This window comes from Ochlerotatus camptorhynchus, unplaced genomic scaffold, assembly GCF_037179485.1.
Source record: "Ochlerotatus camptorhynchus isolate MF236.1 unplaced genomic scaffold, CSIRO-AGI_Acam_v1.1 ptg000069l, whole genome shotgun sequence".
Lineage (NCBI taxonomy): Eukaryota > Metazoa > Arthropoda > Insecta > Diptera > Culicidae > Ochlerotatus > Ochlerotatus camptorhynchus.
The window spans coordinates 193605-214451 of record NW_027040559.1 but is presented as its reverse complement, the minus strand read 5'-3'; the positions used below and the strand labels follow the sequence as shown (position 1 = coordinate 214451).

Here is a 20847-nt window from a genome sequence, read left to right as displayed (position 1 = left end):
TATTAGATTGGTGTGACCTTTTTCTAATGTTGCCTACTTTAAAACTTACGTTCCATTTGATATGAAAGCCAATTACTTTTGGTCCCAAGGTCGAAAGTGTCAATTCGGTATAGTAAAACGCACATATTTCCTAACTATCCGATCAACACTGCACTTTTCCATTCATTCATTATTTTTAACCAGCAGCGGGTGCTTAAGAAATATATACATAGCTACCTGCGGTGCCCGGTGTCTGACAAGCTGTCTGATAATGATATGGCACAATCATAAGGCCGAGAACGACTGATTACTTCACGCAGTGCAGCACACCCGGCTCTCCGCGCTAGCAGCAGGCGATGTACCCGTACCGACAAAGTAAAGAGAGCCATTCAACAACAAAGCCGTGACGAGCGATAGGAGCCATTCGGCCATTCTTTCGTCGATCAGCCTCCTAGTCTAGTCGAAACGGTTGAACGAGTAGGTCGTCGGCGGTCGCGATCAACGTGTGTTGTTGGAAGACTTGACTCACCAACCCTCCCGCGAATCGGTTCCGTGAATAAAATGTCAATATTATCGTTTTGATTGGAAGTGTGTCTTTACATTGTCTACAACAGTTTGGGATAGTTAACGTGGCAGTGTTCCGATTTCCGATCGTGTGAAAGGCGATCGATCGACGAAATATTGTTTTTTTGAAAACAAAGCAAGCGATGACGATGGACGATAGCGCTGGCACTATGACGACGACGGTTGACGAAGACGAGCGCTCGTTGAACGACGACCGAAGGCCGCGCGATCGGGGTCTGTGGCGGGATCTCGTGGCCTACTGGATCCTGGGCTTGTGCAATAACTATGGCTACGTGGTAATGCTGACGGCCGCGCACGACATTCTCAAAGAACTGGACGGCGGAGACGGCGACCATGGGAAATCGATTGTAAGTACCTACATTCATCCAACGCGCGATAATATTTGGGAGGACAAACAAAGGGAAACGAAATGCGTAGAATTCTGTTTTGCCAACGAAGAAAGAACCATCAGCTGCGAGTTCTGATGGAAAGTTGAGGTGACCTTGCGTGGTTCGTGAGCGCAGCACGATCGTGTAGGGTAGGATGGTCCAAAACGCACTGCTGGGGTAAAATGGACCCGTGCCGTTTTTCGTGGCTTTCCCATTATCAAGTATTGAATTTAATTAGTAGTGGTAAAGCAACGAAAAATCGCACCGGGCCATTTTAGCCCAGGGATGCATTATGGAATGTCCTCCCCTATGAGAATCAAAACAAAATAGATCAGTAGGCAAGGGGCAAAACAACTCAACATAAAAGTATGTTCAAACAATAATACATGTAAACTTTTTGTGCTGAGCAATGTTGTACGTTTGGATTTTGAGTCTATCCTTAAGTAAAGGCAAAAATCAAAACATATTTTGATGTCTTGTGCCAAGTTGTCCCACCCCTTGTAAGTAGGTAATGATAGAAATGTGGAAAGAGAAAAAAACCCCGGTGTTGGAGGTGAATCCCCGGTTTTAACTGCTGTCTTTAAAACGTGTTTGAATATTAATGCGTTGATGGTAGATGTTTAGAGGTCAAACGTGTGATTTTTTAGCACGTTTGTGAAACTCGGTTGTTTGATTAGAACTGAGTTACGTTATGTTGATTGAATTACAGAATCATGTTAACAGGTTATAAATGAATTTTACGGTCTCTTTACGACATTTAGCAGTGGCTTTTGACGAATTGGTTGATAGGAGATATTTTTAGCTAAATAATTAATCGATTATCCCTTTTGTGACGGGGGAAAAGTTCATAGGATTTTGTTTCAAGCATTATTACGATGGTAAATTATATTGATGACTTTATTTACAAGGAATCTGATGCCTTCCATTAGTCATTTTGAAATCTCAAAATGCAAACCACATTAAATACATAAAAACTGTTCTGGAAACATCACTAGGTAACACAATTGAGTGGGTTCGGCTCGAAAGGGTTGTAATAATGTGGGTTGGTCAGTTTCTAAGCAAGCCTAATTTTTTTTCAAGATTTAGGACCTTGAAAAAAAAAATGAATTCAGGTTTGAAAAAAATGACAGCCTAAAAAACGATCACTAAAATAAGGGAAATCTCCCATAGTTTAATGTGTAATTATCAATAAACGTGCTTGGTGCTAAACTATTGACAATGAACAATAGACAGTGGAGAGTAGCAATTGAAAATTAAAAAGTTTCTTTAGAAAATATGTTGTCGTTGGTAAAACCGTTATCACTTTTTCTATTTATTTGTTTATAAATATTTAATTGGAAACTCCTTTATTATTTATGGAACATTCAAGAGTTGTTATTGTTCAAACATGTGTTCTCTTTTGGTACTTTTGAATATGCTGTCGCAATCTTTAAATCAAGCAGGTTTATTGGAAATGATAACCATTTTAAGTGCATGGTGTGAATTCTAAAACGAAAATTCAGATGTCAGATTTTGAAAATTTTCTGCGATCACTATTTAAAAACATCTCACAGCTACTGACAGCATGGAGGCACTTTCCTATTTCCGGAATGATTTGAGATTTGGGCGTAATTACATTGTAAACAAACACGTCAATCACTAATTTCTCTCGAATAAAAGCTCAATCTCGAAAACTAATAACGCAATGAGGTAGAGGAATGATTCCTCTATCATTTGGTGTAGTTTGTTTATGAGATTGAGCTTTAATTTAAGAGAAATAGGCAATTGACGTCTTTGTTTACAAAAGAAATTTCGCTCAAATCTCACATCACTCCGGATTTAGAACTGAGCAATAATTAAATTTTCCGACGACTATTTTGAAACCTCGTCAAGAAGTCAAACGTTAAGATTTTATCTTGTAACATAAGCTGTGTGCATCCAAATTTTCTTCAATTTTCAAATATTGACAGATGTCTTCAAAAGTCTTCAAAAGAAATTCATATGTAATGTGTTTGAATCTGGCATCCCTGCATATCAATGAGTTGGATAAGGTGATCCAAGAGACGTTTCCCAGTGGAACTGACAGCTAGAAATCTAGAGTGTGTGAGTGATCTAGTGTTAATGGTGCTGAATGTAAACATAAACAAAGCAGAAATTCATATGAGAATAAACTGCCACTACTACTGTGATCTGTCAAAAGTTCTTGGTAAACAAAAAAGTCAGCTGATCGCAACTGCCTCGTGGACAGCCTTATTACCGCAATGTGACATACAGAGAGTAATTTATTCTAATGAGCTTTTAAATAAAAGTGAATTTCGCCATAGGGTAGAGAACTACTTCGGCCTAATCGCCCATTTTGGGCCTATCGAGCAGAAAACATTAAATAAATCTATGATTTCAGAGTTAACAAGTCAATTATGCGTTTGGTACGATACTTTAGTTAATAAGCTACCGTACGAAGTCAATGAGAACGCGTCATATGAACGTTTGCACCCATAACTCCCAAAAACAAAAGAAGCGCTCCGACCGAATCAATTTTTATCTTCATCCGATAGGCCGAAGTGAATTCATTGTCGTTTCAATTGTGTTTCAATGCGTTAGGCGGAGTTTAGAATCCGTAGGCCGAGTTTGGCGTCAAGAAGCAGTGTTAGACTTTTGACAATATCTCAACGATTTGTTTCTCTTTATCAAATCTTACGGTACGCACGGAAAGGTAAATAAATTTGAAAGCCATCAGTAATAATAATATTCCATTTCTAAAAACTGAGGTTACTAAGCGCTGAGTAACATCAGCTGATAGAAATTTCTCATGCAACTGAGTAGAAGTGACTCGCAAGCTGAGCTATTCTCATTGGTCGTGTAGACGGTTCTTATCATGTCGTTTAAATTGTTCCTGCTTGCTGCGATTGTAAGCTTCTTCTGCTTCGCTAATTATATATAGTAGAACATTGCCTCCGTTGTACTTGAAAATCGCCCGACCTAGGTAACACCAGGCTGATGGTGCGTACTGACAGCAGCAGCCAACTGAATCACTTATCAATAAATGTGATGTATTATCAATATAATTCAATGTCAACCCCCCAGTTCAGGTCTAACTCATTAAGATAAATGGCCGGTTGATTGGCTGATACTGGTGTGAAGAGAGTGGGTAACTGGGGTGATTAGTACAGTAATATTTCTATGATTTGAAATCCGGACACTTACAGGGGTTGTGAGAAATTAATATAGGGTACTAGCAAAATTTTGTCCAACTTTGGACTGTTGTAACTTCGTTAAATATTGTTCGATTTTCAATCTTCAAGAAACATTCGACTAGAAAACTAATCAAATTTTATGATGGGGCAATGGAAGTGACCATGGTTACCGGATACCGGAGATATTCCGGGTTTCCTGAGGGCATGTCTAAATTGCTAAATTTGTGATGAGTTTTTCTCAGAGTGTCCGTTACTAATTTGTGTTTTTTGTTCATACGCCAAAAATAGAATCATTTCCAAAGCAAATGACGCACCAAGAGCTAAAATCGGCTCAGAATCAACCAAGATATGGCCATTTCCCTGGAATCGGTCCTGAGGGAGGGTTCTGAGTGCGGTCAGTTCTTTCATTCACTCAAAACATGCCGTGCGACACTTCTTTCTTCAGAGTTTTTTACCAATAGGCTTTCTATAGACTTTGAATGGATCATTGACCACATTGGCCACTTCCGGAACCACCGAAGTACCCCCGGGGGAACCTGTAGTAGAGGAAAATTGCATTATTACACCAAAACATGCCGTACAACACCTCTTTCTTCGTGTTTTTTCATCCGTAGGCTTTATATGGACTTTAAATTGATCATTGACTACATTGACCACTTCCGGAATCACTGGAGTACCCCCGAGGGAACCTGTAGTAGGGAAAAATTGCATTTTTACACCTAAACATGCTGTGCGCCCGCTATTTCTTCATGGTTTTGCATCAGTAGGCTTTCCATAGACTTTGAATTGATCATTGACCACATTGGCCACTTCCGGAAACACCGGAGTAACCCCGATGGAACCTGTAGTAGGAGACAATTCCATTATTACACCAAAACATGCCGTACGACACCTCTTTCTTCATGGTTTTGCATCAGTAGGCTTTCTATAGGCTTTAAATGGATCATTGATCGCATTGACCACTATCGGAACAACCGGAATGCCCCCAGGAAACCATAAGTAGGGGACAATTTCGTTTTTATACCAAAACATGCCGTGTGACAGCTCGTTCTCCATGGTTTTGCATCAGTAGGCTTTCTATAAAGTTGAATTGGATCATTAATTACATTGACCGCCTCGGAACCACCGAAATGCCCTCCGGGAAAGCTGCAGTAGGTAACAATTGCATGTTTACGCCAAACTGTGGCATACGATAGCTCTTTCTCATGGTTTTTCATCAGTAGGCTTTCTATAAACTTTAATTGGATCATTGATCACATTTCCCGCTCACTGAACCACCAAGAGGCCCCACGGAAACCTGTAGCAGGGGACAATTGCATTTTTACACCAAAGAATTCCGTATGGCAGCTCTTTCTTCACGGTTTTTCATCAAAAGACTTTTTAAAGACTTGAATTGGATCATTGACTAGATTGGCTGCCCTCCGCACAACCGGGATGTCTCTGGGGGAGGGATCCCTTTAGCAGGGGACAATTACATGTTTGAACCAAAATGTGCCGTGCAACAGCTCTTTCTTCGTGATGTTTCATCAAATAGGTTTCTGTAGAAGTGGATTATTGACCATATTGGCCAGTTTCGAAACCATCGAGATGCCCCTGGAGAACCTATAGCATGGGTCAATTATATTTTTACACCAATACATGCCGTACGACAGCTATTTTTTCATTACTTTTCGTCAACATGTAAGATGTGACGGTATGAAAAGATATGAAAAGTTTCGTATACACCGATGAAAATTCAATAATAACATTGAGAAAGATTTTTTCGGAAGCAAGAATTAGCCTTGGACTCGTCTGGGAATTGAATCGTACGGTTTATGAATTGTTTCAATAGGTATTTAATACCAATCGTCAATCAAAAGTTTTTCCAACTGTTTTACAGACGTTGATGGTGGGAACACGCTCCTCACTCAAATGGGAAAGCAACGAAAAACAACGCATTTTACTCTGTAACAAGTGTAAGCGTTGCGTCCAAGATTGGTGAGATTAATCGCGTGTAGTTTTCGTATATTTAGTTATTAAATTCTAAGAAAATGTTTAAATGTTCTTAAAAGGTAAAACGTCTCAGAATCGTCACGAACGCAGCCAGTAGGAGACACTTCCATATAAACTGTAGAACAATGCCACTAGCCACGACCAGAGCACGCTGTGTGTAGTCATGAATGGACGTCCATAGGGGTGGGGTAATCGGGCCATTGCGTGGAGAATTCGTGGCACGTACGACGGTTCAACGGTCACGGTTCGGGGTCACCGTCCACCAAGAGGCACAGTCAGAAGCCTGGTGATCATTATAGACTACGGTCACATAGCGTTTGATAGCGTTAATAGTTTCAAGGTGAAAACTAAAGCTAAAGTGCTAAAGTGAGCTAAGTTGGAAGTTGAAGTTGAAGAAGTTGTAGAGGAAGCTGCCACATACCATTGGACAGCCAGGACCTCGCGGTTTTACCGTAACGCCAGTGAACTCAACGAATTTTTCCGGAGTCCACCACGCCAATCGCCAATAGTGTGTCCGAATCGCAGTTCCAGAATCTGATCCCTCAGCTACAGTGTGCGCCACCAATCCAGGCAAGCCAACTTACCCTTGTGGTTCGTTGAAACCTCGAGTCCGTCACCATACTCGAGGGGCGTACTGGACAGGTAGAGGCGTCCACCCCTGGCCCAAGAAGGTGATGCGGTACCAGAGGAAGGAGAGGAACGACGACGACGGCAGTGGCAGGTGAAGGGGCTCTGAAGACAAAAGAAGAGTAGTGCTAGCACAAGGTAAGAGTAGACATCTAAGGAAGTGGGAGACCGTCCTTGAAGTGAGTGTCATCAAAGCGAATAAAGTGGGAGTTTGTCTTGAGTGAACTTTGAGTGTTTTCTTGGTTCGCGGAATTCTCCCGAGCGTGTGCCGACCCTGAGGCTTGGAGACGGGGGGTCTCATCAGTGCTGGGAGTGACACCGCACTGGCACGTTACAGAACAGTATCGGGTCTCCTGCCCTTCACCCCAGCTTATGCTGCGTGTGTGGAGGCTGGAATTATTCCTTTCCGGCATCGTCTTAACGCCACTAAAGCCGCTGCCTTCTCTGCCAACAGCTGCGTTTGACAGTAGGCAGCATGTCCCGGGCTCAAATAGTTTATTTTGCTGTGCTGGGCCCACTGTCATGGTATATCATGTTGCCTGCGCGCCTGCTACTGGGCTGGGTTTCTCCGTCGAAGCCGCCGCGGTTTTCCAAGTCGCCAGGACACCGGCTGAAAAACCGATACTGGTGTCAACGGATTCGTATAGCGTAGTCCAGGCTCTCACATCCGAAGCACCGGTGCACCCTTGGATTCAGGCCACGATAATGCAAGCCCCACCAAGCACGGTGTACACCTGGATTCCTGGACATTGTGGTGTACCAGGGAACAAAGCCGTAGATCACCTGGCTGATTCTTGTTTTGACCACCGATATCTTAGGAACCAAGTCGTATTATAACTCGAGCCCCGTAAAACGACGATACTGCTTCAGGTTCACCTGATGTTCTCGATGGGAATATCTGGAATCATTTCGCGCTGTTTTCTCCATCGTAAACGGTCTGAATCCACGTAGAGAATTAGGTTTTGCACCGTCGGGGTTAACCTCAATCTGATGACAGTTCAGTGGTACTGTTTACGTGGATTTAGTCGATTTTTTCTTGGGTAGATTTCCTCGATAATTTTTCAGAATGCAGTGAGATGTAAACCACACTTCTGCATTGTCCACGAGCAACATCCTTTCACCACGTTGTTCCTCGACAATTTGCAAGTTGAAATTCGGAAATTTTAAAATATTTTTAATTTAGTGCTTGTAAACAGTACCACGGTTCAGCCGATTAACACTGAGTTCATTCGTGACGTCACGCTGCAGAACCTAATGTTAGTAATCACTTTCGGACCGCCTAGAATATTCATCGGGAACTGAAATATGTAATAGCGAATCGTCAATCAGGCACTGTTTGAATCATTGGGTACGTCTGGAAGCGCATCCATGAACTGCTACGGGAATTATCCTCGAGAGCGCTTGGAATATCCATCTGGAACCTCATCTGGAACCGCTTGTACATCCAAAATCTCAATTGGGAGCGTGTGAAATTTTTGTCAGGGAATCTTTCTGATATGCATGGTATCTCCATCGGAAACTGTAACCCTCCGAAATTGGCAACATCTGTAATCCTTGCTGGAATGGTCACCTGAAGCATCTAGAATAACTTCGGGAAGATGTAGAGTAATTCTCGGGAACCTCAGGAACAACCGTGACGTCTAGAGCGAAGAAAACGAACACCGTGGTACTTCTGGCGGAGGATGTTATTGGAATTATTGATGATTGATGATATTTTTAAAAGTACTTTTGCTAATCACAAAATCGAAATCCTCGTATTCCAGAATGCTACGTACCAAAGTACAGAACAATGTTTTTTCTGCAAAAATGTCTGTAAACTGCCACGTATAGTGTCGAATGCATCCAAGAACCGTAGAAGCTTTAGCCGTGACAAGTGCAACATGTTCGTTGAATCTTAACTTCGAGTCAATAGTAACACCAAGATCACAAATTGAGGTAACACGCTCTAATGACACGGATCCAATTGTGTATTGGTGGTTTACGGTGGTGCTCCGACGGGAAAACGACATCACCTTGAATTTTCCTATGTTGACACTCATACCATTTTCTTGGCACCATAGAAGTAGCCAATTTATGTCATTTTGCAGGGCAAGGCAGTCGAGTACGGTCGCGATGACTCTGAACATCTTCAGGTCGTCGGCGAACATTTGCTTAAATGAAGAAATCTGAAGGCACAGATCGTTGACGAAAAGGACAAACAGCATTGGGACGAGCACACTTCCTTGCGGTACTCCCGAAGTAATTGCAAAGGCCTTCGAGCGTGCAGAATTGATCGAAACGAAGGAATGGCTTTTGAAATGCTTTTGAAAAGTCGATGTAAATGGAGTAAACCTGTCGCCGGGCTTCAAGCTCTCGAAACAGAGTATTAGCATAGAGGTAACTCTAAGACCACTGGGTCCCGAAGAAAATCATTATTATTTTTGGCTCACTCAGTACCAGAACAACGGTCCCAAGCTATTTCACTCACCCCTGCATAATCTGCATGAATCCACACACCCCTGATGTTATCTGTCAAACTTTCATAGCGTATCAAAACAAACATAGTGTAGTAATAGAATTTCAACTAGAATAGGGTACGTTAATCGTTTGCTTGGGACTAAAGTGGTGAGCCAATTTAAAATCGTTAGTTTCGTATTGATTGTTGGTATTAAAGTGTAGCACAGCAAATTTGTAGTAGTAGAGTGGTGCTGAACCACATTGTACAGAGCATAGTGCACTAAGGTTTCAAAGACCTTGCTAATGCAACAGAGAATTGATATTCCACGGTAGTTTTCAGCTCGGTTTCGATTACCCGCTTTATGGATTGGCACAATTGAAGCTGTCTTCCAAACATTGGGAAATGATCTTTCGCTCAGCGAACGGTTGAATATGCAGGAGATCGGAGAAGCGAGTGAGCGTGGGCAATATTTGAGCAGAGCCAGGGCCTTTAGAAACATCGAGGTCATTCAAGGCTTTCATAACGTCGTCCGATGAGAAGCGCAACGTTGGGATATTCAGGTTGTACTCGTGAATGCGATCGAAACTTGAAGGCTTTAGAGGTGGTGAATTTGTGTTGTAAACTGATTGGAAGAAGTTCGCAAACAAGTTAGCAACATCGACAGGGGAGCTAGCAGCGATCCCGTTAAACTCAACTATGTCCGGAATACGATTGACCGTTGTGATTGCACGAACTTCCAAAACGCCGATGGGTGCTGCTTCAGATTCGCTTGCGTTCGCTGGACGTACTCCCCATAGCTAGACTTTAACAGTCCGTTGTATCTCGTTTCGATTAATCGGAGACTATTTTTGCTCTCGTTGATTCTGGTACTGAAATAGCATTTGCGTGACTTACGCAATACGTTCCGCAAATTACGTATCTCAGGGCTCCACCAGGGTTGCACTGGAGGTTAACCTCGTAACACGCCTCCGGAGAGGAACTCGCGCATAGAGTGTTTCATACAGATTGTCGTAGAATTGGTCAGCAATAGCGTTGACAGAAACACCATACAGAATCTGTTGCCAATTAATAGTGGACAGTTCATTATTCAACGAGCCGAAATCGCAGTGCCTGAAATCCAATTCAGGTGGATACGAATCACAGTCCGATATCATGGGCGGATTGCAGTCGGCATCAAGTCGTAAGATGAATGGCTTATGATGATGATCGATATCCAGTGAAGGGACCGGAGGCTCAAGAAGGTTAACGTTATCCGGATCACTGATGAAGGCTAAGTCAAGCAGTCTTCCATTCAAATTAGACAGTGTATTGACTTGGATTAGCCTGCTAGCGAACATCGGTACAGTGAGAGCCAGTTCCTGTTCAGTGGACACGGTTGATGGTAAAAAACTACAAGGGACAGCCCTATGGGGTTGTAAGCATTGGTGGTCTTATATAGTAAATCTTATTTGTTAACTGCAGTAGGAGCTTGTGTTTGGTGTGGGAATAGGAATTTTAGCGGGGTTCTCTCTGTTTATACTTTTTAGTATGACGGGCTTGACATAGATGGCCCACAGCGACTCACGAAGAGCACAGAAAAAACACCGTTTGGTAAGACCGGATGAAATTCAACTTTGAAATCTGTGTTAGGGTAATCTGATAATTTTAATTATCATAGCAACAGTTGCACATGACATTTTGAAAAATGATAGTCTTAAATTTCACAGATGCGTAGAAATATTTCTGATCGATTGGTGATAAAATTATTGAAATTGGTTCAGGGGAAGCTGAGTTATTAACGTTCAAAATCTTTCATAATTTTGTTACATGTTCCATTTTCAGTTTTCACAAAGTGTACCCCCATATAGAAATCACAGACGTAGTCCTACGTCAAAACCGTTCACGTTCTCGTCGAAAGTCCAACTCAGAAACGGAAGGTTGTAGTTACCCATTGCCAAGATGATATCGCCGTTCGAGGATCTCTCAAAGATAGTCTGTTGTGCAGTAGTATGAGACGTGTATAAATCCGGACTGGAGAGAGGACGGAGATAGTTTCCAGTGATGAATAGCGAGCGGTGCTGCAGAGTGATGCGCACAGCCACTTGTTCCAGACGGTCGCAATTCTCGAGCGAAACTGATGTGCATGAATGCTTGGATTTTATCGCAATAAGTACACCGCCGCCCCTGGAAAGCTGATTGGTAGCTCGATTACGGTCGCAGTGGATTATATTATTGATGATGTATAGGAGACAGATAAACAACGATGATTTTCAGTTTTTTTTGGTCTTCACTTTTTCAGCAATTGGGTTCTTTAAGGGTACTGAGGTAAATGCATATTCGTAATCTTCATTAAAAATGGAACCCAAACCCAAAATTTCATCAATTTTGGTACACTGGAAGTATTTTAAATAAGTACGATTACATTTGCAAAAATTACCTTATTAGCGCCCCTCGGTGTCACTTTGTATTAGAGAGAGCTGTCAGTTTGTCATTTTAGTGTCAAACAGTGAAGTTATTATTTTGCTTTAAATCTTGATTTAAAAATCGAGATGAAAGCGTGTGAGCTCGAAAAAAATATTGCTATGCTCAGAAAACGAAGCTCTCTCAGATGATATATAATAACCGATATATTTTTCAAAATTAAAGAACCCAATTATCGTCACAAAATCAAGAAAATATAAACCTAAATTTTCCCAGCCGATCACGATGAATACTTTAGTAACTAACTGTTGACGAACATGATTTTTGACAGCTTTTTAACACGGTAAATGTAAATACCGCACATTTGGTGATTACACACCAACCGAAAGTTACTCAAATGTTGCAAAATGTGACCCAACATTAAAATTAAGCATTGCTGCCAAAGCTGGCATTGATTGTTTTCAAATGAAAGGCATATTTTTTCCCAACAAAACCCAATCTACTGTTTGCTCTCAAAGCAGTTGAGCTCAATCAATTTTATCCCGCGGTTGATTGTAAGCCCACGCCCACGATTGATGGCGTCCGCAAGGGCAATTCCGACCATCAATTACTTCGTTTATTATCAATTAGCTTCGATTTTCCGTTCGAATGCCTTTGGAACCTAAACCGAACCATGCGCCACAACCACGGACATAAATTTCAATCGAGCTGATAATTTATTCCCAATGCATTCATCCGAGTGAGTGCAAGTCAGCCGGCAGCAGCATACGGGTCAAATCAAAGGCCGCGTGCACGCACTTTGATGCAGGGATGTTGTTTTTGTTTTGGGTTAGACAATCGGTAATTGAATTTCGCATCACGTCAAGCGACGGGGGTGGCACGTCGCAGCCGCAGGTTCAAAGGAATGAGGCCTTGTTTTGAAGAGTTCCTTGAGGGTTTGCCATTTTTTTTTTTTAAATAATGTAACTCACTGTTTAGCGACGGAATTGGCGGAATCGTTAGGGGAGTCAGGTGATTTTCGTTATCACACCGATGCCGGTTGCCTGATGGCTAAGCCACTATAGAGGGCGCAATTGATTGACAATGGACGGTGCCAATGGCCGGCTCAATGGAACGCAATGTTCGTTCGGTGGCGAGCTCGGTTCGCATTAGATTAGATATGGAAACGCGTAGGAGCTGGGCGGACTCTTTTTTATGGATGGCTATATATTTCTTTATCGGTAGGACAGCTCAATTGGTCAATTGAAGGATTTTGCGGGATTGCTTTCGGCACGGGTTTCTGCATTGTTGGAATATGTTGTTGTTAGTCTAGCCTACTTGGAATGAACTTTGCTTCGGGAATTTTCGGCTGTCATATTTTCTGGCTGCGTACTTGTTGTTTGCAAACTTTGTTGCATTGCAGCACTAATCAACACGTGATGTTCATTGATGTATCACTTATCAGTCACTCACGTACGATACTTGCAGCACTCTTCAAACGTTATCCCTATGCAAACTGAATCGTAGCGTGGTCTTGTTTAGCTTACTGCCATGCATCACTTTATCAGCGCGGTTGTAAACAGAAACCTATCCATTTGCTGTTCATAGATGTCAAAATCAACTCCGCATCTGATATCACATGAACCGAAAATGTAATCATTTGAAATGTAAACAACTGAACAACATTTTATTCCTCCTCGTAAATGTTTCGCATCGGTGTGGATGTGTGTGCGCCATAGTCGATTAAATTTCCCGTGCTCTGTGGTAAAACGGTAACCTTCCCCCCCCCCCAAGGGAGCCTTATTCCCTTATTCCCGGAGCACGCGGTGTGCAAAGCTGCAAAGCCATCATCAGAAGTGGGATGGTTGTAAATATTTGATTAAATTCCGACGCAGCAGGCCGTGGCACCGGCGTGGTAGCACGGGTAACTATATTAACCCAGACCACTTTGTTCGCACACGGTTGGATGAATGGATGAATGGGTGGATGGATGGATTCAGACTTGCTCTCTGCTACTGCAGTCCTGTCGTGGTTTATGCTACATGGCGAATAAACCAGCGGCTTTAATGTTCGATAATTGAATATCGAGGACCGATGTGGTAAACCGATCCTCTCTTCCGGCGGCGATTTCTGTGGCAACTTTGTCCGGGGACATGTGTTTGACTTGTCAAAAGAAGATTTTTACGGATGCTGGACTCCGTTACTTCCATTTGCCCTACTTGATAGTGGTGTTAGTGTGCGTGGACGAGCTACCAGTTACGTCAAAGTGATTTTCAAATGCATTGGACTTTCGGAATCAGATTAAACACACGCGGAGAAAATGCCTTTTAATGGAAAACGTTTTATTCAGGTGAAACGTTATACAGTCTTAGTCGATATTACTCAGTCGATATTAGTTCGGTTTTATTGTCACTGTGTTCTTCTTCTCTTTCGTACCTTGCGCTCACGGAGGTATAGCAATCGATGAGGGGTGTGCCAATGCACATTACATATGAAGGTGTGCTCATTGTCACTCTCCACACTACTCCTCAATGAGACGCGACTTCATTCACTGTTATTCAGCCCGAGCATTTGACAAAAACGCTCATGCTTCTGCGGACCAAGGTGTTTTGAAAATATGTCCGCTACCATCAGCTCCGTCGAACAATACTTAAGCTCGATCTGCTTGCTTTCACACAATTCATGGACGAAACGCTCACGAGTATCGATGTGTTTCGATCTGCGGTTGCACCTCTCTGTCCGTAAGCACTGGCACGTGTCAAGCTCGTCCTCCATGGCTCTGCGCCACTTCGGTTCCTTCATAGCTTCCTTGTAGTTGTTCGGCTTCTCGTAAGCACTGACAGCAAATCCGACGACTTCATCAAACACGTAATCTTCGAGATACCACGGCGGATTACCACGATTCTGTCTTCCGGATCTCCGTAGGTCAGCGTCAGCTTCATGACCTTGTTCATCCGTTTCATAGAAATCATCCTGCACTGAGTCAACCGAAGCTCCATTTTCGTCGTGATTATTTGCCTTTTTCTCCTCATCTTCATCAGCAAACTCTTCTACGCACGAAGGTTCACTCACAACAGGAATTTCCACTGACGATGCGACTAATCGTAATCGCGTCTGACTCCAGATCAACGAATCGGTAGCCTTTGTGCTCGTTCGAATAGCCGACAAAAACCAGCTTTCGTGCCTTGCTATCCATCTTGCCCCGTTTCACTGAAGGCACATGGACGTAGGCCACACTACCGAACACTCGTAGGTGCCCCAATTTCGGCTTCCTTCCCCACCACAGTTCGTAGGGAGTCTTCTGAACCGATCTCGATGGTAGCCGGTTCTGGAGGTATGTAGCAGTGAGCACGGCCTCGCCCCAAAAGCGCTTGTCCAGATTCGCATCCAGCAGCATGCATGTTGCCATTTCGGTGAGCGACCGATTTTTACGCTCGGCCACCCCATTCTGCTGCGGTGAGTTGGGGGGCGGTAAACTGTGCTTTGATGCCCTCTTCTTTGTAGAATTTCTGTAACTCTCTATTATCAAATTCCCCACCTCCGTCCGACCGAATGACCCGAGGTTTACGGCCGAACAAATTTTCTACCCATCTTACATATTCCTGGATAATTTCGGTGGCCTCCCATTTGTTCTTGAGCAAGTAGGTTACATTAAACCGGCTGTATTTAGTCATCTACGAGGTTCATAACATACCGATTTCCACTAGGCGAGACTGTCTTCATCGGGCCACACAGATCGGTGTGCACGATGTCCAACACTTGGGATGATTTTCGCTCTATCACCGCCGGAAAGGGAGCCCTAGCTGATTTCCCTTCCAAACAGCACTCACAAACTAGCTTCAACCCACAGTCGCTTACCGTCATGCCGGTCGCTAGCTGCTCCTTGTTGATTCTCTCAACCGCTGCCCAGTCACGGTGGCCCATACGGCGATGCCACTGGTGCTGGCAGTTTTACTTGTGCTGATCCACAGAAGCCTTCATCGATAAACCAGCAACCTTTAGGTGATACAAACCACCATAGCGACCTCCACTCGCTATAACGGTTTTCTTCTCGTCAACGATCTGCCAACCTGCTTCATCAAAAAACACTTTTAGTCCCTTTTGTGCCAATTTACCCACAGAAACTAGGCTCGTAGACAGTCCAGGCACGAATTTCACACCACTCATGTCAATCTTCACAATTTCATCTTCGCCATCGAGGCCGAACAACACTCCACTTCCTTCGCCAAGCACTTGTGTTTGCTTCCCGTCCGCCAGTGTAAAGGGTGTCCACGATGAAATTGCCACACTATGAAATTGCTCTAACTTTTTAACCGTTGGGTAGAATTTAATGAAAATTTGGTTGGATTTAGTTCATAGTGCATTATTTACATCCTGCAAGTTTTAAAGTCCTGTGATCAAAACTCGCGGAAATGGAGTCGAAAGAACAGCTCGTGCGTGATAAAATCTTGCGCATTCATCACGAGAACAAGGATCTCTCGCATCGTTCCATCGCTAAAACGTTGGGAATCGCGAATTCCACGGTGTCGCGAGTGATTAAGCGGTTCGAGGAACGGTTGACCACCGATCGGAAGCCCAGAAGTGAAGGAAAAAGTATTCCGTACAACACCAAAAATCACAACCGCGTAGTTGGGGCCTTCAACCGAAATCCGAACGCCTCCGTTAGGGATGCCGGAGCATGTCCGCACTCAGAAGATGTCCAAATTTGCGAAGAAATTCCTGGTTTGGCAAGCCATCTGCACGTGCAGGAAGCGGAGTGCACCTTTCGTGACCCAGGACACGATGAACGGACAGGTGTACATAAAAGAGTGCCTCCAGAAGCGGCTGCTTCCTCTCCTGAAGGCCCACAACGTCCCAACAATCTTCTGGCCGGATTTGGCCTCATGCCACTACTCCAAGGACGTGCTGAAGTGGTATGCGGACAATAAGGTCAATTTCGTGCCGAAAATGTTCAACCCTCCCAACACTCCGGAGCTCCGCCCCATCGAGAAGTACTGGGCGATTATGAAGCAGCACCTTCTTAAACGACCTAAGGTAGTGAAGACAGTCGAGGAACTGAAGAAAGTATGGGTTTACATGCAAAAAACGGTTGATTCACAGGTTGTGCAGAATCTTATGGCCGAGTTAAGGCCAAGGTGCGGGCATTTGCGTATGGACTGTAAATAAAATACGAGTAAAATGGTAAAATGAAGTTTAATAGTTATTTCTCAATTCCTGAAAATTTGATGGCAATCGGATGAAAACTCGAATTTTGCGAATCAATTTTGTGTGTGGCAATTTCATCGTGGACACCCTTTAATGCATCCGCTGGAAAACTCCTTTAGCGAAGTGAAGAACGCTCTGTTGTTCGTCATGTGGGCACTTGCCCCGCTATCGATGATCCACGCAGATTGCTCGCCCTCTTCAGTAGTGAACGCTACATTCCGTGGTTCACCGTGGGACGCTTTCGCCTTTGCACCATCACCTCGACCACCTCGACCTTCACCACCCTTTGCACTACCACCGCCCTTGCCGCCGGTTGGCGCAGAATGTTCCCCGTGTTTCTTCACGTCTAGTAGCTTTCTGCAATTGCGAATCATATGGCCTTCCTTCTTGCAGAAGTAACACACACGTTTGTCGTTCTGCTTACCGTCGGACGACCGCATCGCTCTTTCGACCTTTGACCTACTCGAGGTACAACCTTCCCGCTCAAGCCTTCGATGGTATTCGTCCATAAGCTTAGCCTTGACGACGTCAATCGAGATGTCATCGTCCGACCTGCTATCGAGAGCAGACACCAGATGATCAAATGATGTGGGCAAACTTCTCAGCATCATACAAATTTTTGCATCCTTATCAAGCACTGTTCCGGTGGTATCGAGACGATCGAAAAGGTCATCGATATCGATCAGATGTTGTTCCAAATTACCGCCTTTCACGAGGTTGAACGAACACAGCCTTTTCAGGAGCGATACGCGAACAGAACGCGACGTCTTCTGATGGTATGCCTTCAATGCGTGGTAAGCATCCCGCGCATGTACACTGCTCTTCACTAAAGTCAGTTGACTATCTTCCAACAACAACACGATCGTTGCCTTTGCCTTCCGATCAGCACTGTTCCAAGCTGCGGTACGGTCTGCTTCGGCCGGAACATCATCGGCTACAACGTTCCAAATATCTTCTCGACAAAGCAACATTTCCAACTTCACTTTCCACGTTTGCCAGTTCTGCCCGTTCAATTTCGGGATGGCAAATCTTGCGTGGACCATTGTAACACAAACCGAGATACAAACGCATGCACTCGTAAACAAACAAAAAACAATCTTCGTGTCTCACACGCAAACCCCTCTGGTTATAACCTCACTTCCAGAGGGCAACTTTTGTCTTTCCGCGAATGGAAGAAAAAACTAACCAAATTTTCCAGAACCGAATGACGCGCACTTTTTCAGCTCTCCCGGCCGAACATCGCTTGCAGCGGAAAAAACAACAACGGAACGCGCACTCCCGAAAAATTTTCTGTTTTCAACTTTTCCGATCTATCCTGGGCCCATATCCTGATGGCAGATTGGGCGGACAGTGGACACACAGGTGAGGACTTTCGGAATCAGATTAAACACACGCGGAGAAAATGCCTTTTAATGGAAAACGTTTTATTCAGGTGAAACGTTATACAGTCTTAGAGCAACGATTACTCAGTCGATATTAGTGCGGTTTCATTGTCACTGTGTTCTTCTTCTCTTTCGTACCTTGCGCTCACGGAGGTATAGCAATCGATGAGGGGTGTGCCAATGGTGCCAATGCACATTACATATGAAGGTGTGCTCATTGTCACTCCACATTGTTTACAAAAGCTGATACGTCCCTTCGAAAAAGTATTCGAGAAATAACGCCAACAACTTTTTCTCATACTGATTCACGAGTTCAAACCTCATCACCGGACATGTCACGAATGACCCAATAACACAATTGGGTCATTCGTGACATGTCCTACTAAGTGACTATAATTAACTATATCAAACAAATAAGACTACATATCAATCCCAATTTTCTTCTTCCGCAGAACGAATACAGCGTTGCCAATTCGACCCTTCTTCGCTCGTCGGACGACGCATTCACCTTCGCCTATGACAAACGGCCCTGCAACAAACTGTCCACGGGTGCAATCCTGCTGGCCGACATCCTGCCTGCCCTGTCCGTGAAACTGGTTGCATCGTTCTTGCCGCTGTGGAAACAGTATGCATTGTGAAGGTTCGTGTACTTCAAAGGATGCAAATTGATCGAAGCCTTTCTATTGCAGTGTTCGAGTATCCGCCTGTATTATGCTGGCTGCGGCCGGATTCCTCCTGGTGGCATTTGCCAACATCGATTGGATGCTGTTCCTCGGTGTGATTTGTACTTCGTTCAGCTCGGGTCTCGGTGAAGCCACCTTCCTTGCCTATGCCAGCTACTTCAACAAGTAAGCAACCTGCACATTATCCAGTGCCGTCATACTATAATCCTTCGTTTACAGGAACGTCATCTCGACGTGGTCTTCCGGAACAGGGGGTGCCGGAGTGATTGGTGCCTTGTCGTACACCGGCCTTACCGCGATTGGTCTATCGCCGAAGGCCACCATGCTCGTCATGTTGGTAGTTCCTGCGCTCGAAGCCGCCTCGTTCTGGCTCCTGCTGCGCCAAAAAGACACGAGCCGCGATCCGCAGGAAGTGAATCCCGAGAACGCGAAACCTGGCGTGGACTACAGCGCCCTTCCGGAGAACGAGCGCCCACTGGAGAACTGGCGGCAGAAAATCAACTACATTCCATCGCTGTTCATCTACATGATCCCGCTCATCATGGTGTACCTGTTCGAGTATTTCATCAACCAGGGACTGGTAAGCGATAAAACGTGCCAATCGTCTTCTTTTGTTTACCTCAATGTCTTTCAAATTCCAGTTCGAACTAGTCTACTTCCCGGACAGCACCCTGGATCAGTCGGCGCAATACCGATGGTATCAGGTCCTGTACCAGATCGGCGTTTTCGTCTCCCGTTCATCCGTTAACATTGTCCAGTTCAAGCACGTCTGGATCATGGCTGTGCTGCAGTTTGTCAACGTGATCTACTTCACGTTCGAAGCCGTCTACATGTTTAGCCCGTCGATTTGGATCATCTTCGTGCTGATTCTGTGGGAAGGTCTTCTCGGTGGCGGAGGCTACGTTAACACCTTCTACCGGATGCAGATCGAAGTCCCGGAGGCACGGCGCGAGTATGCTATGATGATTACCTCCATTTCGGATTCGGTCGGTATCGCACTGGCTGGCATTGCGGCAATTCCGTCGCACAACGCCATCTGTGACCTGCCGCTGCCCAATCGGTTGCAGTAAACTTGCGTGACTTTCTCTCGTTAGCAGTAGAAAAATTTCCCCTTTTCTGTACATAGAACTGAGCTTTACACAAACTGATAATTACTTCTGTAGGAGACAAATTTTCACTCGCTGTGAAACAATAATAAAACTTTACGACCAACCTAACCTCTACGCTGCGCTGCATGCAGTGTTTTGTTCTGATTTGGCTGTGCCAGGGCCACCGCTGGTGACAGCCCTCGGTAGTGCGCGCAGGGGTGGGGGACGGGAAAACTATTTTGATAAAACTATCAAAGTGCTAAACAACAAGCTTGTCACCAAACAACAAACACACTGCGGAGCTCGATGAAAAAAATAAAATAATCTGGAATGGACTCCACTCCAACCGGGGGAAGGTACTTTAAAACTAGGTTGAAATTATGCAAAGTGAGTTTTTACTTCGTTAGGTGTTGGCAGCAATTTTGTCGGATTGTAGTTCCCGTGCATGGGGCAGCAGCAGGAACTGCTTGAGTCATAATAGAACGGCTTCGGAATGAACTTTTTCATGGAAATTCACTTCACTCCTGTTGCCAATGTGTATACATTTGCTCTGACGTGTTTGAAATTGAATCTATGGGGTTGGATGGAGGACTGATTGAATTGCGGGCCGATGAACGGAGCCGATCGAATCAAAAGCGGAGGTATTTTTTTGTTGCTGTTGATGGAAAGAGTGTAGCTACTCTTTCCTGCTGGATTTGTGTTTCCTTATTGTTGGAAAGCGGGAATTCCGGTTTGATTGCCTATTGAAATCTGGAAGAGGCTAGGTTCTATAGGCTTTATTCAAGGGGGAGAAAATAGGGTACTACTTTCCTCGATCAAATTGAACAGATGCCAGCCCATCGGTGGTGGATAATTCTGTTTTGTAGCATGGAGATTTTAGAAAAATCTACAAATATTGCATATTTCTAAGAAAAAATTTACACATTTTGTTCTTTGTATTAAAGGGGAA

General features: G+C 44.2%; 1 protein-coding gene across 1 annotated transcript; it reads left to right on the top strand.

The window, feature by feature from the left end:
• Positions 1 to 463: 463 nt before the first annotated feature.
• On the top strand, positions 464 to 20027 carry Cln3. The gene is made up of 5 exons (XM_065216861.1): positions 464 to 911; positions 18580 to 18752; positions 18817 to 18975; positions 19030 to 19390; positions 19452 to 20027. The coding sequence occupies exons 1-5, from the start codon at positions 687 to 689 to the stop codon at positions 19878 to 19880; spliced, it is 1347 nt and encodes a 448-aa protein (XP_065072933.1). The 5' UTR covers positions 464 to 686; the 3' UTR covers positions 19881 to 20027.
• The last annotated feature ends 820 nt before the right edge of the window (positions 20028 to 20847 follow it).